This window comes from Petromyzon marinus, chromosome 39 (genome assembly GCF_048934315.1).
Source record: "Petromyzon marinus isolate PM22_M1 ecotype Great Lakes invasive population chromosome 39, UKy_Petmar_22M1.pri1.0, whole genome shotgun sequence".
Classification (NCBI taxonomy): Eukaryota; Metazoa; Chordata; class Hyperoartia; order Petromyzontiformes; family Petromyzontidae; genus Petromyzon; species Petromyzon marinus.
Genome location: NC_133705.1, coordinates 5267712 through 5291025, shown reverse-complemented (window position 1 = coordinate 5291025; position 23314 = coordinate 5267712). Strand labels below are relative to the sequence as shown.

At 50.3% G+C, this 23314-nt stretch overlaps 1 protein-coding gene across 4 annotated transcripts; it reads left to right on the top strand.

Moving 5' to 3' along the window:
• Positions 1 to 316: 316 nt before the first annotated feature.
• On the top strand, positions 317 to 12276 carry TARDBP (TAR DNA binding protein). 4 transcript variants are annotated; one of them, XM_076072838.1, is made up of 6 exons: positions 317 to 715; positions 1794 to 1957; positions 4698 to 4838; positions 6522 to 6575; positions 8227 to 8394; positions 8799 to 12276. In XM_076072838.1, the coding sequence occupies exons 1-6, from the start codon at positions 478 to 480 to the stop codon at positions 9570 to 9572; spliced, it is 1539 nt and encodes a 512-aa protein (XP_075928953.1). In that variant the 5' UTR covers positions 317 to 477; the 3' UTR covers positions 9573 to 12276. The 4 variants fall into 4 exon arrangements, with proteins under 4 accessions (XP_075928953.1, XP_075928952.1, XP_075928955.1 ...); XM_076072837.1 differs by having other exon boundaries at positions 317 to 724; XM_076072840.1 differs by lacking the exon at positions 6522 to 6575 and having other exon boundaries at positions 318 to 715.
• Positions 12277 to 23314: the final 11038 nt, after the last annotated feature.

Below are 23314 nucleotides of genomic sequence, written 5' to 3'. Positions count from 1 at the left end.
GGGTCTGTCTCAAGATCTTCTGCCGGCAAGCCTACGACACTTCACGTGGCCTCAAAGTGCACCTAGCCTGGCACACGCGCCGTGGTGACGTCTCAGTCACTCAGCGGCGAATGGCGGCTGTCGGTATTGGCAGCCTAACCGCTGTGGAGAATGTAAACAGTCCGGATGCTACGCACTCCGATCTTGGCCAATCCGCGCTATCAAAACCAAACGGTGAATAATAAGCCGCGCCCATTTTATACGCCCCTAACCGCTCTACGAAATCTAAACACTCCGCAAGCCCCTCCCCCACACCCGGGGCCAATCCGCTCTACGAAATCCAACCACGCTCGGGTTCCGTCCACCATTTTGTCTTCTGCTCACGAGCAAGCCCACGCGTGCCGCTCCTCCTCCTCGGCGCCGCTCTCCTCACCACCATCACCACCACCACCGTGCCGAGCGGCCACTTCCAACATCGCCAATCTCGAGCAGAGCATCATGGCCGAGTACGTGCGCGTGGCGGACGACGAGAACGAGGAGCCCATGGAGATCCCGTCGGAGGAGGACGGCACCGTGCTGTTGTCGTCCCTCACGGCGCAGTTTCCCGGCGCCTGCGGCCTCAAGTACCGCAACCCCGACACGCGCAGCCTGCGCGGGGTGCGCCTGCTCGAGGGGGTCCTGCACCCCCCCGAGGAGACCTGGGGCAGCCACATGTACATCGTGAGCTACCCGAAGGGTACGGGCGGTGAGTGAAATGGGAGGAGGAGAGAGGCGTGGTGGTGGCGGCTAGGCCTGAAGCCTCGGCCTTGTTGAATACGATTAGGTTTTTTTCGCGACGATGTTGCTGCGTTGCGCAGTGGAGGTCGCAAGGCGAGGGAAAAGCAGCTAAGATTACAACTCCGAACGTATTCCGTGTTGATAACGCTGGCCTTGAAAAGTATACGGTGTGCGACGTTTCCGGCCATGGGGCTTAAACAGGTCACGTGGAGAGGCCTCGGAGTGCACAGACCAGAGGCTGCCTATGTGCCCTTCCTGTGGTATTCCCCGAAACGGCGTTAACTGCTTTTGAGTTTTAAGTGTCGAATGTGAGGTTTTTTTGTTATGGGGGTTGGGGGTTAGTATATGGGGGTTTTTCGTGAGTATAGTGGGAGTGTTAAGCTGTATATGGTGAGAATAAGGGATGTTTGGGTAGTGTTCGGTGTAGTGGGGTATTGTTAGAGTAGGGATAATGGGATAAGGGTAAGGATTTGTGAGTAGTGTTAGAGGTATATGTGTAGTTCAGCTCTGACCCATACATGGAAGTGACTTTGCTTTCAGTATTAACATTAGTCCAACATCGTTACTGCGCCCATTAAGGTTGTTGGTGACGACGATGCTGACCTTTCCATCCTTATGCCGCCCCACCCCCCAACATTTACTCCCCCCGCCCCCACCCTCTTGTGTGCCCCCCTATCCACATCTCTATTGTGCGCCCCTTATCCACATTCCCCCCTCGTGTGCCCCCTATCCACATACCCCACCCTCTTGTGTGCCCCCCTATCCACATACCTCCCTCTTGTGCCCCCCTATCCACATACTCCGCCCTCGTGTGCCCCCCTATCCACATATCGCCCTCGTGTGCCCCCCTATCCACATACCCCCTCTTGTGCCCCCCTATCCACATACCCCGCCCTCGTGTGCCCTCCTATCCACATACCCCGCCCTCGTGTGCCCCCGCCTATCCACATACCCCCCTCTTGTGCCCCCCTATCCACATATCCCCCCCCCGCCCCTCTTGCGTGCCCCCCTATCCACATCCCCCCGCCAACTCACAGACAACAAGCGCAAGATGGACGAGGCTGAGATGTCGAACGTGGCGAAGGTGAAGCGCTCGGTGCAGAAGACCTCTGACCTCATCGTGCTGGGCCTGCCCTGGAAGGCGTCGGAGCAAGACATCCGTGACTACTTCAGCACCTTCGGAGAAGTACTCATGGCCCAGGTACCACCCCTCTACCCCGTGCAGTACACTTCTATATATATAGGGTTGTTTTTTTCTGTATTTACCGGTGACGGTAAGAAAAAATATATAGTTACCGGTTTAGCGCACCTGTAGAATTTTTTTGCGCATGACAAAACATACGCGTCGTGAACCTTTTAAAGTGAGAACAACTGAATCGGAATATTTGATTTATTCCTGGAGAAATCCGATGGCCTATGACGCTCTCTTTTTCACGGATGTCCAGCAGGGGCGAGTCAGAAATTCACAGCAAGAAACTATTACTAAAGTGCAGGATTCCCTCATTAATCACGAACTTGTTGTCTGAGTTAACATGATGATGCACAGCATCATAATTTAAGGCACGTTCATATATGAACTATTTAATAGTTAAATATTTATTTTTATTTACTTTGTTTATTGTTACCATTTGTTTTGGTAAGATAATTTTAATGTATTTAATAGCTTATGTATTTAAGATAATTCCTTAAGATTTTCGTAGGCCAATATCTTTATCCAGAAAATAAGCTATTCACATACCTGTCAACCCATATGGTTTTACCTGTGTTATTGTACAGGGAAATTGAGTGTGCAGGTCCATACGGCCTACAGCCGTTTCAATACGGGCAAAAAAAACATTGTCTTTGTGTTTCTGCCTTGTGATGGGACTTTGTAGGATTTATAAGGGGACGGTGTGACCATTAAGGGCTGAATTGGTTTATAATAAGGTAGGGTACTGATAGGGGTTGACAGGTATGTATTCACAAGAAACTCTGGAACGTATCCCTCGTGAATAACAGGGGGAATTCTCTATAGGAAAGGTAAGCAAATAAGAAAAAAAACTAAAAATACACTTTTATTTTGACCGGAATAAAGCCTACTGAGCTATTAATTATTTTTCAGAAGCGACCTGGCCACACAAATTTTAGCTCAACGAAGTGGCATATGTGGAAGTGTATATCTGCCAAATAATATCGATGCATGTTGATTCTAAATGTGGAGGGAAAACCCGGAGCATCCAGAGGGGAAAAAAATCCACAAAGCTGCTACAGCAGTTCTCGCACAGGATTTTCACTTCTGACTTTTGGAACCGGTGATCGATTCTGAAAGCAGTCCCCATTTAACAATGCTGCTACTGCTACCCCACACCAGTACAGTAAAATAGTCCTGGCACGATGTAATCTACCACTGATCCAGCCATGTGCCTCAGTGGTAGAGAAAGCAACTCTCCTTCCACGCTTTTACCAACATTCGCTAATCGGCATAGTGAAGTATGGTCAATTAACCCACACAGGTGTGGATAGACCTTAATCAAGCAGTGGGTTAAAAAAAAGAGACATGCTTACCGATTGTAATTATGTACGTACAGTTTGAACGGTTATTATAAGAGCGTGGGAAGACAGAATGGAAGGGAAGAAGCAAAAAGAGAATAGTTGTGACCTTGCAAGCGCATGGTGGTTGAACAAAGTATGGGTGAGGCCGTCCTCAACATGGTCGAAGGAATCAATGAGTGTAAGTTCGTATGGGAAGGCTTTTGCATTTGGTGTTGAAAAATCGGACTTATGTACGTTACTTATACAGGATGCTCTCGATTATCCACGGTAATGACGGGGAGGACGGCCGCGGATAATCCAAAAATATATCCATTTTCTACGGATCTCTATACCAAAAACCACTAATAAAGGTATAAATTTGAGTCTTTGGAACGAATGCTAATGATCGACCAATCGATGCGCGTAATCAGTGATGACACTTTCCTGCTCCCGCGCAGAAGACTTGGCCCATGAAGTGGATGGCAACAGCAGAGCCACGCCAATCAACGTCAATGAAACTCCACCCACTTTTGTAAAGATATGCAACTACTGTACTATTGAAGCGATCACGTGGATTTCGGATTAACCGGAGCACATTTTTGTTCGGTTTAAGCACGTGACTTGTAGTAAACATTTCCAAAAAGAACAATGTATAACTGTTTTTAGGTTATTAATTTGGTCTTCAGTGAAAATCCACGAGTTATTAATTTATATCAATCTGTGTGTGCGCAGTTAATCCGCAAATCGGATTAACCGCACGCGGATAATGGAGTCCTGTACTTATAGTTAGTGACTTGTTCACCGTTTTCTCTTTTTTGCACTCACATTTTGTTTTTGTCGTATTGTAACTCCTGATCCCGTGCCCCTACTGTGAACATCTGTGAAAAAGAGCTTCATTGCTCATCGAATTCCTCCTCCTGCAGTCTAAATAAAGATTGAGATTCTGAAATGTATCCGTGGGAGCAGCATTTGGTATAAGTAATGATATGAGGTGGCAGACCGCGAGTGAGCAGCTCACAAATTAATTGGCGAGTGAATTAGTTTGATATTCATTGTCCTAATTTGTGATTATTTCTTATCGTCACGTTTTGTTTACCCAGGATAGTATCAACGAATTTGAGACACTTCGTCAGGATTGTCCTGCCATGTGTTCACAGTAGGGTGGCGATGTTGCTCTTTAATCCCAAATTAGTCCTTTTCGAGTACATTTTTTTAGCATTGGGATGTTTTTTGTGGTAAATATTAGTTGCGCTGTGTGTTTTTTTAGCAACGGAGGAAACCCCTTGCAGAACAGGGGGAGAACGTAATCAATTTTCGACGCTCTGATGGTGTCGTTGCGCGTGCGCGCACACGCCCATTGGTGGTGCGAAAAATCTTCACGCACGCCTTGGTTTCTTTTGTTTGTGCGTCCATCCCTTTCCTCCGCGTAGGTGAAGCGCGACATCAAGACGGGCAACTCCAAGGGCTTCGGCTTCGTGCGCTTCAGGGACTACGAGACACAGCTCAAGGTGCTGGCCCAGCGGCACATGATCGATGGGCGCTGGTGCGACTGCAAGCTGCCCAACTCAAAGGTCAGTTGTTGCTTTTTATCTCCGCGGCACCACCGCGTGTTATCTCCCTCTCCTGGTATGCAGGAGGTCGTGGGTTCTATCCTGACCCTGGCTGACCCCTGTATATTTGGCATTTGCATGTCTCTCTCCCCATGGTTCTGTGGGTTTTTCTCCGGGCCCTCCGGTTTTTCCCTCCAAATTTCGCATCAACGTGCGTGTAGATTAATTGGCTGCAATCAATGTCCACGTGATAAGTCACTTCATTGAGCTATCATCTGTGGCCAAGTCGCTTCTGAAAAAGAGCTAATAGCTCGGTAGGCCTTACCTGGTAAAATAAAAATATTAACTTCCGTTGCTCGCGCCCTCCTGACTGCAGGCCCATACACACACACGGGTAAAAAAAATCCCGGGAGCTCCAGAGGTCACCGCTTTAATTCGATCTCGCAACGTGACTCTTGAGACATGGGGGAATATTTACGAATCCACCCCCCCGCCTCCTGTCTACCCTGCGGTATACATGGGTACGACGCAGCTGATGGGCAGGTCCCGAGCGGTGGGGAAAGTGTGTGGGTACTTCGGCCCCTTCCGTGATGTCTGGCCAGAATGCTGTTCTGGCCAGAGCTCCCTTGGGTGGAGACACTCACACCTGCGGTGGTGCGAGCGAGCAATTGCAGGGCTGCACATTTATTTACTTTTTAATAATGACGTCGGTTGTTAAGGCGAGTGCTGTTAGTGGGAAATCTACTGCTGAATGAAAGCTCGCCCCCCCCGCCACATCGTGTCGGTCCTGGGGATTGTTTTACTGTACCTCACCATGCTGGTCAGTGAAGGGGGGTGTGGGGGTGGTTGATGAAGGGAGAGACCCAGAACCGCCTCAACTGTCACTCCCCACCGATGTTTTGCCTTGGGCAGGAATCTAACTCTGGTTGTAGGGTTGGTCACAGTGCAGAGCAAGAACCAAAGGGTATTATTATTACTCCAGTAGAAGCTGGGCTAGCGTCCACTCGTGGCATAAGTTTCGGCTTAGGATGATGCTTGCCGTAACGTCGAGTAAATAAGGGAATTATGACAATGGGCGTTCAGAAATTTTGGTGAACTCTTACGAGTGGTCAGGAAGCACTCGTAAGTCGTTTTTAATTGATCATGATAACAACATTGTGAAATTGGTGATTAATTACGTAAATATCGTTAATAACAACCTGCAGCCAGTATTACGATTCACAATTGTTTTTCGTAGTCAGGCCCCCGTAATGATACGAGACCAAATTTGTGTCGTGAAGAACTCTCTACCGCCCGACACAGCCAAACATTAAAATGTCACGTGTTGCCCGAGCGTAATAAAGACGGGACAATAATTGTTTCAGCTCGCTTACCTTTTAAGTCGAAGAACAATCTTCGCATACAAATTTAGAAGTTGGACGGTATCTAAATTCAGCTGAAACGATAATATTTGGGTGCATCACTAAACCCTTCGGCTCTTGTCGGGTGGTGGAGGGTTCTTAACGACACTGAGTTTGGGTCGCATCATTACCCAGCCCAAATTCAAAGAAGTCCGTTGCGAATCCTTAATGACGTAACAGACACTTGGGCTCAGGCCACGGACCGCCAGCAGAGGGCGGGCACAGTGGGGGACTTCATGCCGGCCATGTTGCAGGAGTGATGTCATGCTGGCCATGTCGCACTTGGGGGTTGTCTTCCTGGCAGGTGAATGGCTGGTGCAGTTGGAGTGATGACATAAACCCTAGCAACGGCTCTTACGTGAGTGAGCGGTTCCGGTCTCACTGCAACACCCATTTGTGCATTGGCTTGCGGTCCGTTTTCTCTTGGGGCGCATTTTGAGGAACATATTGCAGTCGTCGGCTGCCAGACTTATGACAATGACATAAGCGTGTCCTTCTGTACTCGGGGGAGAGGGGGTGGCTGTGGATATAAGCACACTCCTTTGATAGCCAGGCCAAGCTACGCTTATATCTGAAGTGTGCTTGTATCAATATCAGAAGTTGGCCATCATATTGCAGTCATCGGCTGCCAGACTTATGACAATGACATAAGCGTGTCTTCTGTACTCGGGGGAGAGGGGGTGGCTGTGGATATAAGCACACTCCTTTGATAGCCAGGCCAAGCTACGCTTATATCTGAAGTGTGCTTGTATCAATATCAGAAGTTGGCCATCATATTGCAGTCGTCGGCTGCCATACTTATGACAATGACATAAGCGTGTCTTCTGTACTCGGGGGAGAGGGGGTGGCTGTGGATATAAGCACACTCCTTTGATAGCCAGGCCAAGCTACGCTTATATCTGAAGTGTGCTTGTATCAATATCAGAAGTTGGCCATCATATTGCAGTCATCGGCTGCCAGACTTATGACAATGACATAAGCATGTCTTCTGTACTCGGGGGAGAGGGGGTGGCTGTGGATATAAGCACACTCCTTTGATAGCCAGGCCAAGTTACCCTTATATCTGAAGTGTGCTTGTATCAATATCAGAAGTTGGCCATCGTCCCCCCCCCCCCAGCAGTGATTTGAGAATGTTTTTCTTATATTATAACTTTGTCTATATCTCAGTTTCGACTGTACTATGAAATTCCCACAAACGTTTCTTGCTTTATCCACCGTGGTTATGATGGATGGGGGGTTGGGTTGTTAGTTTGACGTGATATGGCGGTACTTGACCTTGTATAACACGCTCTACAAAATATTGTTATGTCTTGAGGAGAATTGATCGTTTAATGTTTCTAAAATATAAAAAAATGCTATAATTAAAGTTCTGAATAAATAACTGACCTGTTAAATTTATCAGTTGAATGTGTTACGAATTGATTGGAATGGTAGTCATGCCATTACCATCCTCGTAGGTTATTCAGTTAATCTTAATTAGCCAGGATCAATCCACTGCTGGATTCCTGTAATTAACTTTCTCCTGTGTAACTCGCAGTATTTCCTATTTCAAGTATTCGAGTTTGTACAGCTGCATTGAGGAAGGCTTATTTATGGCCAAACCTTTGAACTGGAGTGGAAGAACTTTAAAATAATCTTACATTTTCCTGAAAGTCCAACAAAGCACAACATACGAGCTAGTTTTTCAAAGTTATGGGAGACGGACATCGTGATGGTTATCACATCGTGAAACTTGATATCCCATCGTGGAAAATCATATCGCAGCAACTCTGAGTTTACACGGCAGGCATGACGACGCCATACCTGCGTGAACCACCAAGCTCACACGTCGGATTGATCCACAGCAGCGGAAGGTTGCGGCAGCAGTCGACATTGGCGGCGGTGGTGGTGGATGATGTTTTACCGTATCGCAGAAAATTATTCTGCGGTGACCCTAGTTGAGTCGTACCCTAGTTGAGATAACTCGTGTGGGTAACGCCCCCCTCCCCCTACCCTTGTCTCACGAGCAGCAAGTCGGCGACGCATTCCGTAGCCGAAAGATCTTCGTGGGCCGCTGCACGGAAGACATCACGGCTGACGACCTTCGCCAGTTCTTCAGCCAGTTCGGAGAAGTCACCGACGTCTTCATCCCCAAGCCCTTCCGCGCCTTCGCCTTCGTCACCTTCTCCGATGACCAGGTTCGTTCGCTCATCCACTCGCTCACCCGCTCTCTCGCTCGCGTACACCAGGGGTGGGGAACTTATCCAAAACCGGGAGGCCGAATCAGATTTTAAAACCTTTCTGCGAGCAACTGCTCATCTTAACACACAGCTGGGTCACTCATGTTACTTGCCAAAGGCCTTTGCAGTGCCAGATGTGACCGACTTGGATACATTGTAAGCCCGTTGCTGTTGCCAGATTGAAATAATAGTAACTCCCTTACACCTGAGAAGAACCCTGTTTAATCACGGGAGGTCGAAACTCGGATTAAAGCTCTCGCGAGCGCGGTTGTGCCGGTTCAACGCTCTGACTCCATCACCGGCTGGTGAGAATGAAAGACGAGGTTTCCTGTAATCCGCCCCTCCCTCTCGCTCCCGCCCAGATCGCCCAGGGCCTCTGCGGAGAGGACCTCATCATCAAGGGCACCAGCGTCCACATCTCCAGCGCCGAGCCCAAGTTCGGCTACGCACGCGGCGACAACTTCGGCGGCGGTGGCGGCGGCGTCGGCGGCGGTCGCTACGGCTCGTACGGCGGCGGAGGCGGCGGTTTCGGGGGCCAGGGCGGGTACAACATGGGCGGCGGCGCCGGCGGTTACGGGGGCATGGGGGGCATGGGCGGCGCGGCTGGGGGCGGCTTCGGCGGGGGCGGTGGCGGGATGCCAGGCGCGGGCGCCGGCGGCGGCGCGGGCAACATGAACTTCGGCGGGTTCAACATCAACCCGGCTATGATGGCGGCCGCCCTTCAGAGTAGCTGGAACATGATGGGCATGCTCGCCAACCAGCAGGGCGGTGCCAGCGGCGGCGGGGGCGGCGGCGGGGGCGGCGGTGCGGGGGGCGCCCCGGCGCTGACGGGCGGCGCGGCGCAGCAGGGCGGTGGCGCGGGGGCGGCGCAGGCTCAGAGCGGCGGCGCTGGCGGTGTGCAGGCCGGGGCCGGCGGGGCAGCCGGGGCGGGGGCCGGCGGGGCCCAGGCGTCGGTGCCCATGGAGCAGGGGAAGGCGTACGGCGGCGGCGGGGGCGGCGCCGGAAATTCTGGGTACGGGACGGGCGGGCAGAGCGGCTCATTTGGCTGGGGCTCCGGCACGGCTGCCACCAACAACACGGGCAACAGTTTCGGCACCAGCTTCTCCAGCATGGACACCAGCAAATCGAGCTGGTAGTCCTGGGGTTAGTGAAGGCGGGTGGGGGGTGGGTTTGTACGGGGGATTGGGGGGGGGGGGTTCTTTTTAGAGAGGTGTCTGTGTGACTAGGTGAGGAGTGAGGGTTTAGTGTTTTTCGTTTTAGGATGGGAGAGAGATGAGAGCTGTGGGGCTGGAGGATGAGCGAGTCTGTTGTTGTGCCCCAACCGAGATAGTTGATGGAGGCAAGAATTTGATGTGGTTGATTTTTGGACGAGTTTGAGTTTAGTTTTAATTCCTTTTTTTTAGATTTGGACGCCGTTGAAAAGTGAAACACGTGGTAGCGTCAGTAAACTGCAGAAGAAAGCAAAGGTGGCTGCGGGGTGGGGGGGAGATAAAAAGTAACAGAACCTGCCTGGACACGGGATGTAAAACTAGCGCCTAGCGCACGCATTCTTAGCTACTCAGCAAGACGTGTCGTACACTAGACGCAATGCTCTTTCTGTCGTCGTGCTGCTGTCTTGTCGCTACAGAAGCGTTAGTCTGGCCCGTTGCAACGTGTCGCGTCGTCGCTACCGCTCGATAACGGCGCCCCACGCGTTTTTGTTCGATTCGCATCGCTGCCGTGTACTTGTGACTAAAACCTTCTGAGAGTCTTTCACCAGGAGCCGGGTCCGGTAACCGAGCGAGACGGCCAGGGAGAGCCACACGGCAAACGGAAAACCAGAAGCTCGTTAGCCCATGGACCCCCGCGGCATCGCCACCACCAACCACCCAATCAGCCCACCCACTCGTTGCCAACAACAAAATTCAGGGTGATGGCTCACGTGCCAAGTCGCCACCAGCGCCACCAGTAGCAGCACCTCCAACAGCAGCCACCACCACCAGCAAGCACCACCAGCAAGCACCACCAGCAAGCACCACCAGCAGCACCACCAGAGCGACCGGCCCCAAGGTAACGCTGCGGAGCGTGGTGGTGCCTGGTGTTCACGGCCTGAAGAGGAGGAGTCGTCTGTGTGTGAAGATGGCTGGTGGCTGGCTTGACTGGTGACTGGCTGAGTGGAGGGCGAGCGAGCGAGCACACTGGCTGGGTCTTGTCTTGGATGATGAGTGACTCCGTTGGAAGCTGGTGGGAGGACACGCGCGTGACTGTTCTTTACGGTTTGACCGTTCGCTTGAACGAGTGGTGGTGGTGGTGGCGGCGGCGGGTGGCGGCTGGCTGATGGTGATTCGGGTGGGTGGTGGCTGGTGATGGTGCGCGCGGGCGCCTGGTGGAGTTTGGCCGTTTGAATGAAGATTGCGTGGGACACCCCCCCCCTCCCGGTGTTTAGAGAAAGACCTTGAGCGGACTTTGCAAATCGATCGGATTTCCCCCTTCCGCTCGGCAGAAAGTATCGGCAAAGTAATAAAACAGCAACAAAAAAGTCGCTGTGCGGTCCAGCCACCCGACTTGTTGCACCCCCAATTTACTCGGCTTTCCCAATCCCCCCCAACATTCCCCTTTACAAATTGGTGGCTCCACGCTTGCCCCGACCGTATTTTGTCTCTTGAAAACAAAATTGTCGCAATCGGCCCTACTGGACACACAAAGCCAGTTGTCGATTCCACGCATAGATTTTTCCTTTTTTAAATTAAGTTTAATTTTATCATCATCAACCCCCCCCACCCAACACCACAGTTTTAAACTGAATCGTGAGAACGAACAAAAAGCAAGTTCACATTTGCGATGCTGGGGTGCGGCTGGTGTTGGCTTCAAGGGAGGACAGTTGCAAGCGGGCCCTGGTGAATACATGGTTACTTACGTCTGATGGATTTGGTTTGTTTTCTATGAACTGTAAACGAGTGTTGGGTCACGTGCTATGCTTGTGATGTGCCCTGGAATGTGGCGTGTGGTGATGGCGTGCTGTTGTGAGTGATGTGGTGGTGTTGGCCTGTTGGTGTAGTGTTTGCGTGTGTGGTATTACTAGTGTCCCATTTGCATGCGTGTGGTCATGTTGGCGTGCGTTTGTGAGGTGTTGGGGTTGTCCGTGTTGTCTACTTGTGTGGTGTGTGTCGGTGTGGTGTGTGGGTGTCGTTGCTTGTGTGGTGTGTGGGTGTCGTTGCTTGTGTGGTGTGTTGGTGTGTGGGTGTCGGTGCTTGTGTGGGTGTCGGTGCGTGTGTGGTGTGTTTGGTGCTGGCGTGTGATGGTATGCGTGTGTTCACGTTGGGATGGTGGTGTCGGTGTCCCCCACTTGTGTGTTGGTATGATGGCGTGCGCATGGTGTGTCCGTGTGTGCTGTCAGCACGTCTGTTGATGTGTTTGTAGCATGCATGTGATGTTAGTGCGTGTGTATTGTGTGGCGTCTGGTGTTGGTGGTGTGAGTGCGGTGGTGGTCCCCTGTGCGCGGGCGAGCGTGTGCAAGCGTGCAAGTCTCTGCGTGCGAGTCTCTGCGAGTCCGAGTGTGCGAGTCCGAGAGTCCGGGTGTGAGTGTCCGAGTGTGCGAGTCCGAGTGTGCGAGAGTGTGAGAGTCCGAGAGTCCGAGTGTGCGAGTCCGAGTGTGCGAGTCCGAGTGTGCGAGTGTTAACATTCCAGCGGGAGTCCCTAGCTGCGTCAGTGCGCCGTCAGTGTTGTCGGAACGAGCGATCGTGGTTGGCAGCGCTTGCTCATGCCGCACCGCCACACTTCCTGTCCCCTGACTGTCTGTGGCACGAGTTGTGTCCGTCATCTGCCTCCTTTTTTCAATAAACTCGTTGGTGTTACCGCAAAGTCTGTCTGGTGTCTTGGCATCTAATGGCGTTCCCCGCCCTCGCGTCATCCATGCTAAGCCACGTGCCCTCCAAATGGCGTCAAAGATTGGCGAGCGAATTAATTGCCATCACTTCGGAGGCTCCGGACGTTCGTCGACCTACACCGATCGATGAAGATGGAAACCCTTTGAACAACTGTCACACGGGAATAATTGCTGGGAGAAACTTGAATTTGGAGCTTTCGTGCAGTCACGAAAGCTCCAAATTCAAGTTTCAACCACCTCTTCGGGGAGGTATGAGGTATGTGTCTGTGTTCTCTACTGGTGTGTTTACCTTGGTGTTCTTGACATAGGTTTGTGTGTCTGTTTTGTCTCTGCCTGTGTTTGTGCCTTGGGTTTCCGAGTGTGTGCCGTTTCCTCTGCTGCCTCCGCGCCGCCCCTTGCATGCTTCATGCTAATTTGTGTCCCATTGTCTCGCCGAGCATGTGTTCGAATTTGTTGCCCCATTACATCTCAGCCCCGCCCTGTCTATTTAAAACCTTGACAGAGATGATGCTTCACTGTGTGCCTGTCTCCATTTGCCTCTGACTCGTTCTGCTTGGATGTCTATGTGTATGCGGTCTGTATATTTTTTAGATTTTAAATTTCACAACTTACAATTTAGCAATCTTTGAAATAACGTAATCAACCTGACCTTGCGTTAATTGTGTTTTGACCGATTGTCTGTGTTGCGTTATATGGTTTCCAAATATTGCTAAAACCTGTTTTATTTAGTGTGCTTCCACGTTTCTGTATCCCCTGTTGTATCTGTGTATATCTGCGGTTGTGTCTCGTAAATTTAGCTCTTCTGTACCTGATTGCTTGTGTTGCAATCGAAACGTACACTTATTTTATTATTTCTACGTGACTTTACCGAAAAAACAGAAGAATTGCTGGGAGCTTTGCAAGTTCTCGTGTCGTTTGACGCTGCAGTAACTTAGGCACGCGAGGCAAAGCGTAGGTGTGATGCGAACTGAAAATCTAATCGAGTGGACACTTGTAATGTGGCGCATACGACGTTTACTCGGACATTTGTAAGTCACTTTTTCAGAGGAAATGTTTATGTACTGTTCCTGTTTGTATGCACATTAAGGCATTTTGGAATCTTATTTGTGGTTTAGAGGGGTATTCGGTCTTTTACTATGACCCAAAACCACGGAATGATGAAGGCATATGCTGGTGGTGCGTTATAAACTACTCTGGCCAAGCCATCCAATTCTGTGTGCGCTGTGCTACGAAGGGCGATTGCCAGAAACGTTCATTGCATATGATGACCATTTTAAGGCCACAGTTATAGACGTGAGCTTGTGTGCCACATCTATGAATTACGTGAAAAAGAAAGCCCAATTTTTTTGCAAAATGTTTTGAAAAAGAGTCTTGGCCTTTAAAATATGAACTATTTAAGTATATTGACGCATACTCTTTGGTTCTATTCGGTAAAGTCACAGGTAAATACTCTTTGGTTCTATTGGGTAAAGTCACGTAGGTGAAAATAAATAACAAAAAATCACGACGTTTCGGCCACAACACAAGTGGCCTTCATGTTGTGGCCGAAACGTGATTTTTTGTTATTTCATTTTCACCTACGTGACTTTACCCAATAGAACCAAAGAGTATGGAGCCTAGCAGTCACGAAAGCTTTAAATCACGTAGGTAACAAAATCCAGAATCTGCTCAACGATGGAAGTTACTCAAAAATTAAAAATGACCCGACCAATAGCCTAGCAATAAAAACCAACAAGATCATCACAAGTTCGACCTCCCTAATCGGCCCAACTAAACGTCCCTCCCTAAAACCTGCTGCAAGACCCCCTAGATTCTATGGTCTTCCCAAGATTCATTAAGAAGGTACCCCACTACGACCCATCGTATCCACGATCAACTCCCCTACCTATAGACTGGCCCGTTTTCTGTCAGATACCTTGCTGACTTTCACTGGCAAGACCGCCTCAGCAGTACTTAACTCAGCCCAATTGGTCTCTATGGTCAAAGACGTACTGTCCCCTGACGATATCCTTGTCAGCTTCGATGTGGTCTCTTTGTTCACCAAGGTCCCAGTACCTGATACCATTGAAATAATTGAAAATTGGTCCAACATGGACTAGACCCCGATACACCTGCACTGGTTAGGCACTGCCTCAACAATACCTACTTTACTTGGAATGGCTCCTACAAACAAAATGAGGGTACCCCCATGGGATCCCCCTTGTCACCAGTGATAGCCAATATTTTCATGGAGAAATTTGAATCAGACGCCATCCAGACTTCCACCCTCAGACCTTCCCTGTGGAAGAGATATGTGGATGACACTTTAGTCATTTGGCCACATGGCCTCCCAGCTCTGAACCTTTTCCTACACCACATCAATTCCAGACATCCCGCCATCAAATTCACCATGGAGGTGGAGAAAGATGGCAAGCTACCATTCTTGGATGTTCTGTTTGAAAGGAGACCTGATGGCTCATTGGGGCATTCTGTCTACAGGAAACCCACACGGATTCCTACTTGAAGCCTGATTCCCACCACCACCCAGCCCAGAAGAATTATCTCATCAAAACTTTATACCATAGGGCTTATTGCATTTCGGACCAACACCACCTGACCGACCAGTGAATTAAAACATGTACACCTGGCCCTCAAAAGGAATGGATACTCTGACCGTACCATCCGCCAAGCTGTTTCTCCCTCCATACAGAAACAACCACTTGATACTCCGGTCAAAACCATCACACTAGTATATATAGCAGGCGTTACTAAAAGGATTTCCAAAATTCTAAACAAACACAAGATCCAGGTCTGGTTCAATACAGTACACAAAATTCGTGATCTGATTTTATCCGTGAAGGATGTCATTCCTGACTTACAGTACCCCGGGGTTTACAAATTGAGTTGTACCTGCGGTGATTGCTATATCGGGGAGACAAAGCGACATGTCTCTGACCGAATTCGCGAGCACAAATCAGATTTGAAACACGGCAAAACGAATTCTTCTGCCGTAGCTGATCATTGTTACAACGCTGTGGGTGATCACGATATAATTTTCTCCGATACCAAGGTTCTTTGCAAACCCACGGGTTTTTATCAGAGATTTGTTCACGAGGCAATTCAGATCTACAAGCACAGACACAATTTCAACTGAGAAGATGGTTTCAAATTAAGCAACCATTGGAAAGATGTTCTAAATCGAACCAAACATTAAACTAATTTTCAATGGTACAGTATATTTTTCAAGTAGTGGTACCCCAAACTTTCGCAGCTCTTAAATTCCCCTTTCACACCATCAATATGTAAACTCCCCCCGCGCCAACCGGCATGTGCACCCGTACACCACCTCTATGCTAAGTCGGGCAATCAAATGCTAATGTTTATGCTAATTCCTTTGTCAAGGCACCTTGTTTCCTCGCACACAGCTTAAAGGTCGCGGTCTGAGCGTGGCTGTGTTTCACTCCAGCGCTGTCCTCGAGACAGCCTGATCCCTTCACCTGATGAAGGCCGCTTGTGTTGTGGCCGAAACGTCGTGATTTTTGTTTTATTTTTTACCTACGTGACTTTACCGAATAGAACCAAAGAGTATGGATCCTTGCAGTCACGAAAGCTTTAAATCTAGAATATATTGACGCATGTTCAAATAACCCCGAGTGTGATTGTGCCAGGAGGTCTTTAGTGACCACAGACATGGTCATTAAAAAACCTGCAGGGTGAGTGGTCTGGCACCAAAGCCTTTGCTTCGCGGCAAGAAGGGGCCGAGTTTCTATTCCCAACTCGGGCAACTTTCTGCGTGGGGTTCGTATGTTCTCCCACCTGGTTCTTTATCGGGTTCCTCCGGGTTCTGCGATAGTTTAAAACCCAAAGGAAACGAGTGTCTGCTGAAGCTATTTTTTTGTGGAATTGTTTAAGTTACCCGTGTGTCGGTCAACTTGAGGAATCGCAAGTTTTAATACGATACAAGGCCGTATTATCCAATAGGCACTGCGTAGGGCCTACGAAAACTTACTTTTTTTGTTTCTATGATAAAAGAAATAACCAAGATAGCTTGAATAAATATATAGCAAGAATAGGCACTGTATAAACAAAGAGGTAGTCGTGTCTTATTTTTTTTGTCAAGGTGAGAAACTCACATTGTCATATGACTGACATGCAGTCTGCATATCGATGCCACAATATTTGAGAACACTTGTAGAATCTAAAATAGATACCATGTTAAATTGTGATGAAATCTTTCTACATTTCCATCGACTTTGGCAGCGGGATATTATTGTCATTCACTGTCAGCTGATCAGTATGACATCAGGAGTAGAATCGATGCTCATTCCATAATAGGTGTCAAGATTTCAGACACTGGGTTTCATAACCTCATGGCAATTGATCAATAAATTCATCACAAATGGTTGAGGAAAGGTCGGATACATTCCCCTTCCTGGATGTCCATGCGTCTGTGATCTGCAAGCAATGGGTCGAATTCCGCCAAGAGGACAACGCATCCCAAGAAGTTTCCATTGGAAATTTTTACTCCTGCAACAACCATCAAAGCAGTATTTACAATATTTTTTTGTAGTTTTGTATCCATTTTGGTGCACCAGCATCATGGATAGTGCTTTGATGTGATCCTTTGTTCATGAGCAGTAATCCTGGTGTTTGCATTCTTCCATTAATCAAAGCCAATTTGCAATTATTTACGGTACTGCCGCTAAATAGTTTTCACAAACGGCATTACTCGACCAGTTGAAGGTGAGTCGACCCATTCTGGACATTCTGCCCATTTCCCCAAGTGCCTGCAGAACAATTCCTTGTGTACAGACCTTTCCACCAAATGTTCTACCTGATAAGGGGCCATTCATTTCGTACTTCCACATGGAGGGGGGTTAACCCGAATGCGTACGCTTGCATTTGGAGGGTCTACTGACAATGTACGTACAGGAAACGGGGAGGGGGGGTGAAGCTTCAATAATTTGTCTATTGGCCTTCAAATGAGCCACAGTTCAGTTTCTTCAGCTGTCAGACAACAAGTACTACCGGGAAAAGTGGGACTGTGGGAGAGGTGTCACTTGTGTGTCACCGTGCCCCTGACTGCAGCTATCACGCAGCTCAGCAGTGAGTCTGACATAGTCTGGAGGCCTGCCTAATGGATTACCACACATCCTTCAATCTGGCCTCACTGCAGACTGCCGCTGGCTTAATTGCTGCCGCAGGCCAGTGGCAAACGACATCAGCGCATTCACACCCCTGAGTCTTCTGACAGAACAATCAAAAGATGGATGATGATGACGTCAGCGACGCTGTGGATCTTAAAACGGCGGCCCAGCAGACTGCAGCTAACGCTGCTGTGCTTCAGCATGACACTGCACGTGTTGACGAAATTCCTATAAAACGTAACCTGTTCGACTGGGTTCAGTCGACGTTTGAACCTAGCGGACACTAAAACTTTTTAAAGGTACTCAACTTAATTCTTTAATGCAGCCGGCGGTGGACTATCTGTTTGCTTAAATACGTTAATATTATTCATCCTTGATCGTTTCTGCGTGGATTAAATACCGGCCGTTCTATAGGATTCGGGGGGGGGGGGGGGGGGTGTAAAAAGTCCGCGTGCGCACAGGGAGGGAGGGGTTAAATTTTTTTACGGATTTTTGTGTACGTGTAGTGGAGTAAATAATACGCATAGGAATTGGCCATATACAGTACATACAGACAGACAAGGAGAACGGGTCACATGAGGTCGAACAGGTGGTCGAGTCGCGGGTGGCGTAAACAACCCCAAGTAATTAAGGGAGTCGTGGCACGAGGGCTGTGATTGGTCGAGAGGCTGTTAGCATTAAGTGGTGGCGTCTGGATGTCTGATGAAGGGGACAGGTGCGGGCTGGCGGGAAACGGCCAGCGAGCCACGTGGCAATTAATTAAGGCTAATGCGAGAGGGGATAAAACGCGAGGTGGTTTGAACGGAGGGGAGTTGCTGCTGGGGAGTTGTTGCTGGAGAGTTGTTGCTGGGCAGTTGTTGGCGAGAGGTGAAGAGATACGAAGAAAACAGCTGGAAATGTTAGGGAAGAATAGATAGAGAGCCGGACCCCAAAGACAGTAAATAGCAATAGGGAGAGCCAGCGTTAGCAGAGATAGATAGAGTCACTGTGTGTGAATAGATGGAAGTCACTGCTTGTGAAGAGATAGCGGCGATACTGTGTGTGAGGAGATAGAAGACGAACCACTGTGTGTGGAAGGGAAGTCACTGCGTGTGAAGAGATAGCGGCGATATTGTGTGTGAGGAGATGAAGATGAACCACTGTGTGTGGAAGAGATAGAAGACGGACCACTGTGTGTGGAAGGGAAGACACTCTGTGTGAAGAGATAGGCGAAGAAACACTGTGTGTGGAAGGGGATACACGGACGATGCTGAAGTAAATCGGAGTGTCCGAGTTGGCGGAGCACGGAGAGAATTACTGTGTGTACGGAACGATGGAATAAAAGTGACGGCGGAAAAAGAGACGGTTGTCGTCCGAGTGAATTCACGGCACTACATTTGGTGTCAGAAAAAGTACGGAACACGCCACGATGTCAAGGAAAGCGGCAAAGAAAAGAAATGTGCCAGTGGACTCGGGCGGCGACAGCGACAACGACGATTTGCAGCCCGGCCAGATGGCCGGCAGTACTCCGGACGGTGACAGCGGTTCGGGTGGTGCTGAAGGCCCGGGATCGCCAGAGGATTGGCGAGTCCTCATGACCCAGTGGGAGGCGAGAATGGAGAAGTTGTCGGAGGAATTCCAGAACTTCTTGACGGAGAACTGCATTCAACTACCCGTACCGGGTCCACCGCCGGAGGTTGCCGCTCAGCCGGAGCGGTTGGAAGATTCTGACGACGAAGACGACCAGTCGGAGGGACCGCCACGACGGCTACACGTACAACGATTTGAGGCCAAAGTGGGAGATTGGACGGCATTCATACGAAGATTCCGTGCCGCTTACGAGTCCCTGAAGTGGACGGAGAGTGCCGCGTTACGAGCACTGCCGACGGCATTGGATGATGACTCCTTGGCGACTTTTAACGGACTCCCTGCCGCTGTCAGAAAAACATTGGACGGTGCTATTGCGGCAATGAGGAAGGTCTACGAACCGCGGTCGGTCGCCAAACGTCGATTTCAACAGAGGAAACGGGAGGCCACGGAGTCCCCCCTGGCATTTCGCAGCGCCTTGCTCGCCCTCGCTCAGGTTGCGTACCCGGCGATGGACGAGGAGGGCTGGGACTCCCTGCTGCAAGAGAAGATGTTACAGCTGGCGAAGGAACTGAAAGTCGTCTTGTCACTCCCAGACAAGGATGATGACGACGACGTGTCATCATTGCTGATCGCTAGGAACATACAAGTCAACCTTGATATACGAGACGAACCAGCGGCGGCGGTAGCGCAGCCGTCGCTGATGACCCCTGCCGGGGCTGCGAGCACGGTGGCGGTGGTGGTGGACGAGGCGCCGCCGATGGCAGCGGCGGCTGGAGTGTCGACTGGAGACCGACGGCGTCGTCCCGGGGCATATGGAGACGGCGTGCATCGGACATGCTACGAGTGCGGGCGGAGGGGTCATCTCGCCCGCGACTGCTGGAGATGAACAACTACGGTGGGTGGTTCCCCCAAGACCAAGGATCCCGGGTGAGTCGAGATGCATTCAATACACGGCCGCCCTATCCACATCACTCATCCGCGTCATCTCAACCGTATGTATCGGGTTCGGATAGTACGCATGGCCGGGATATGTGGGGCGCGTTGGTACATCGTGTGTTGGGGGCCGCGCCGGGATCGTCGGATGTGATGGCATGTATTCAAGGTGTTATGGTACGGGCTATTGTGGATACCGGGGCGTCGGCAACTCTCATTTCGTTGCAAACTTTTCGGTCGCTGCCGACGTCTCCTGGATCGTTAGCGCCAGTGGAAGGGCCATGTGTAGCGGCAAACGGGGGTAGTTTGGGCATTATGGGCTGCGTGGTTGCGACAATTCTAATTGGGGAGGTTATTGTGACAGGAAGTGTTTTGGTTTCAACAGCCTTGGCGGTACCGTGTTTGTTGGGCACGGATTTTTTGCAAAAGATGCCAATTAAGATTTCAGTGTATGACATTTTTGGGGACGCCTTCGAAATTTGCGGCGGCGAACGCTGTGGTGCAGGCCGTGGTGAGCCGCACCGTGCGCGTCCCGCCTGCATCGCAAATATTGGTACCGCTACGGTTAAAGAAGGAATTGCCTTGGGATGAGCTACAGGAGGGAGTGCTGTTGACACCCTCAAATGCTGTGTCGAGGATGCCCACCGTGGTAGGAGCTTTGACCATAATACCAACTTAATGTGATCCCTTCATTCAAATTGTAAACGCGGGGCACGAAGAGGTTGTTATTCAAGGGGGCACTACGTTGGTGCACGTAACGGGTGCACCGGGTCCAGAAACAAAAACATGTTTTGCTACGGGGCAGGATGAAATGTTGTCAAGGGAGGAGGATGATCCGGAATGGTTAAGGGATCTTTACGAACAAAACCCAGAGTTATCGCCTGTGCAACGGTCGAGGTTGCATGCGTTGCTAGTGCAATTTAAGGATGTGTTCAGTTCAGGGAAATACGACGTGGGTCGAACGACGTTATTGCAGCATCGTATTGACATGGGGAACGCACCCCCGATCAGGTTAAATTCGCATCGTGTAGGTTCTCTTGAGAAAGAATGTATTCGGCGATCTGTTGATGAAATGCTAGAGCAGGATATTATCGCCCCATTGTCCAGCCCGTGGGGAGCCCCTATTGTCCTCGTTAAAAAACGTGACGGAACCATGCGATTTTGTGTTCACTATCGGAAATTGAATAAAGTTTCGGTGGCGGAAGCGTACCCGCTTCCACGAATTGATGATTCGCTGGACGCCCTGTCCGGCGCCAGAATCTTTTCGACCCTCGATTTGTTGTCGGGCTTTTGGCAATTGCCCCTGGATAAAGAGTCAAGACCTAAAATGGCATTTCGGACACCACAAGGATTGTATCAATTTAACGTGCTCCCGATGGGACTCCACTCAGCGCCGGCGACCTTCCAGCGATTAATGGAACTCGTGTTGTCGGGCCTGCAGTGGGAGTCATGCTTGATATATTTAGATGATGTGATTGTTTTCAGTAGGAATTTCGATGAACATTTGCAACGGCTGCGCGCCGTTTTTGGCAGAGTGCGGCGCGCTGGATTGAAATTTAAACCACAGAAGTGTCAATTGTTGAGAACATTGGTGAAGTATTTGGGGCACGTCGTTAGTGCGTCAGGAGTGGCCACTGATCCGGAAAAGACGAGTTGTGTGCGTACATGGCCAGTGCCGAAAACAGCAGGGGAAGTGCGTAGCTTTGTGGGCTTTGCGTCGTATTATCGGCGGTTCGTTAAGGATTTTGCCACGATTGCTCAACCATTGCATATGCTGACCGGGAAAGGTGTAAAGTTTCAATGGGGGATTGCTGAACAAAAATCGTTTGAAGCGTTGCGGGCCGCACTGGCGGACGCACCGCCGTTGGGATACCCGGATTTTACGAAGCAGTTTATACTTGACACGGATGCCTGTGATACGGGCATAGGCGCGGTTCTGTCACAAATGGTTGATGGCGTCGAGAGAGTGGTGGCATATGGCAGCCGGGTGTTATCGCCGGCGGAGCAAAAATACTGTGTGACGCGTAGGGAATTATTGGCGATTGTCCATTTTGTGCGCCAGTACCAACCGTATCTATACGGCAGGGAATTTTTGATCCGCACTGATCACGCGGCGCTACAGTACTCGCTGCACGTGGATCACCCATCGGGGCATATGGCTCGCTGGATTGAGACCCTCCAGGAGTACTCTTTCACGATCCAGCATAGGAAAGGGACGCACCATGTAAACGGCGGATGCTTTGTCGAGGTTGCCGCGACCGGCTGAGACGTGTCGGTGCAAAGAGGGCTCGCTGCGTTGCGGCCCGCCGCTGCAGGAGGTTCCGCAAACGGTCGCTGCAGCGGGTTCGGGGGTGCCAGGGATAGTCCCTGGAGCAGAAATTGGACTGTTGGGGTTGTCATTGAAGCAGTGGAAGCAACTGCAGGTGGAAGATTCCTCGCTGACCAGGATGAGGCTGCGTGCCTCTCGTTCAAGGGGATCGGAGGATCGCCCATTTTTTGATGTTAACGGAGGGGTTGCTTGTTCGCTGGGATGTGGAAGCACAAAAAATTTGTATTGTTGTCCCGAAGGTGTTGCGGGGGAAACTGATTAACGAGGTACATGAGAAATTGCTGCATCTGGGGGAGAAGAAGACCACGTTGACGGTGGGGAGTGAATTTTACTGGCCGGGAATGTTTAACGATGTGAAAGAGCATGTAAAAGCGTGCCAGCAATGTGCATGGAGGAAAGCGCCGGCACGGCCATATTGTGTCCCTTTGCAATCGATTCAAGTTTCGAGAGTGAACGAAATTGTGGCACTGGATATTTTGGGTCCGTTTCCCATCACCCCCCCGAGGGCAATACTTAACTCGTTGGCCGATGGCATGGCCGCTAGTAGACCAGTCAGCGACGTCGATCGCTGAGGCTTTCTTGAATGGATACGTATTAGATAAGGGGGCCCCGGAACATTTGCTTACTGACCAAGGCAGAAATTTTTCATCGAAATTGATTAAGGACGTGTGTGACTCGCTGGGGACCAAAAAGATTCGGACGTCCCCATACCACCCGCAGACTGACGGGATGGTCGAGCGGCTGCATAGGACGCTGACGCCCATGCTTTTGTCACCAAGTAAACACCGCTCAAGATGATTGGGATCTGCATGTTGCAGCGACGCTGGCCGCGTATAGATTGGCCCCGCATGCCTCAACGGGGTACTCGCCATTTTTTCTGATGTATGGACGGGAACCGGAAGCGCCGGCTATTGTGAAATTGGGAATTCGAAAACGGGAGAAATCTACGACGGTGCCTGCTCCGATGCAGGTGGCTTTGGACAGTCTAAGGGAAGCCCGAGAGGCTGCATTGCAAAATACGGCACGACGACAAGCCGCTAGATTGGCCCCGCATGC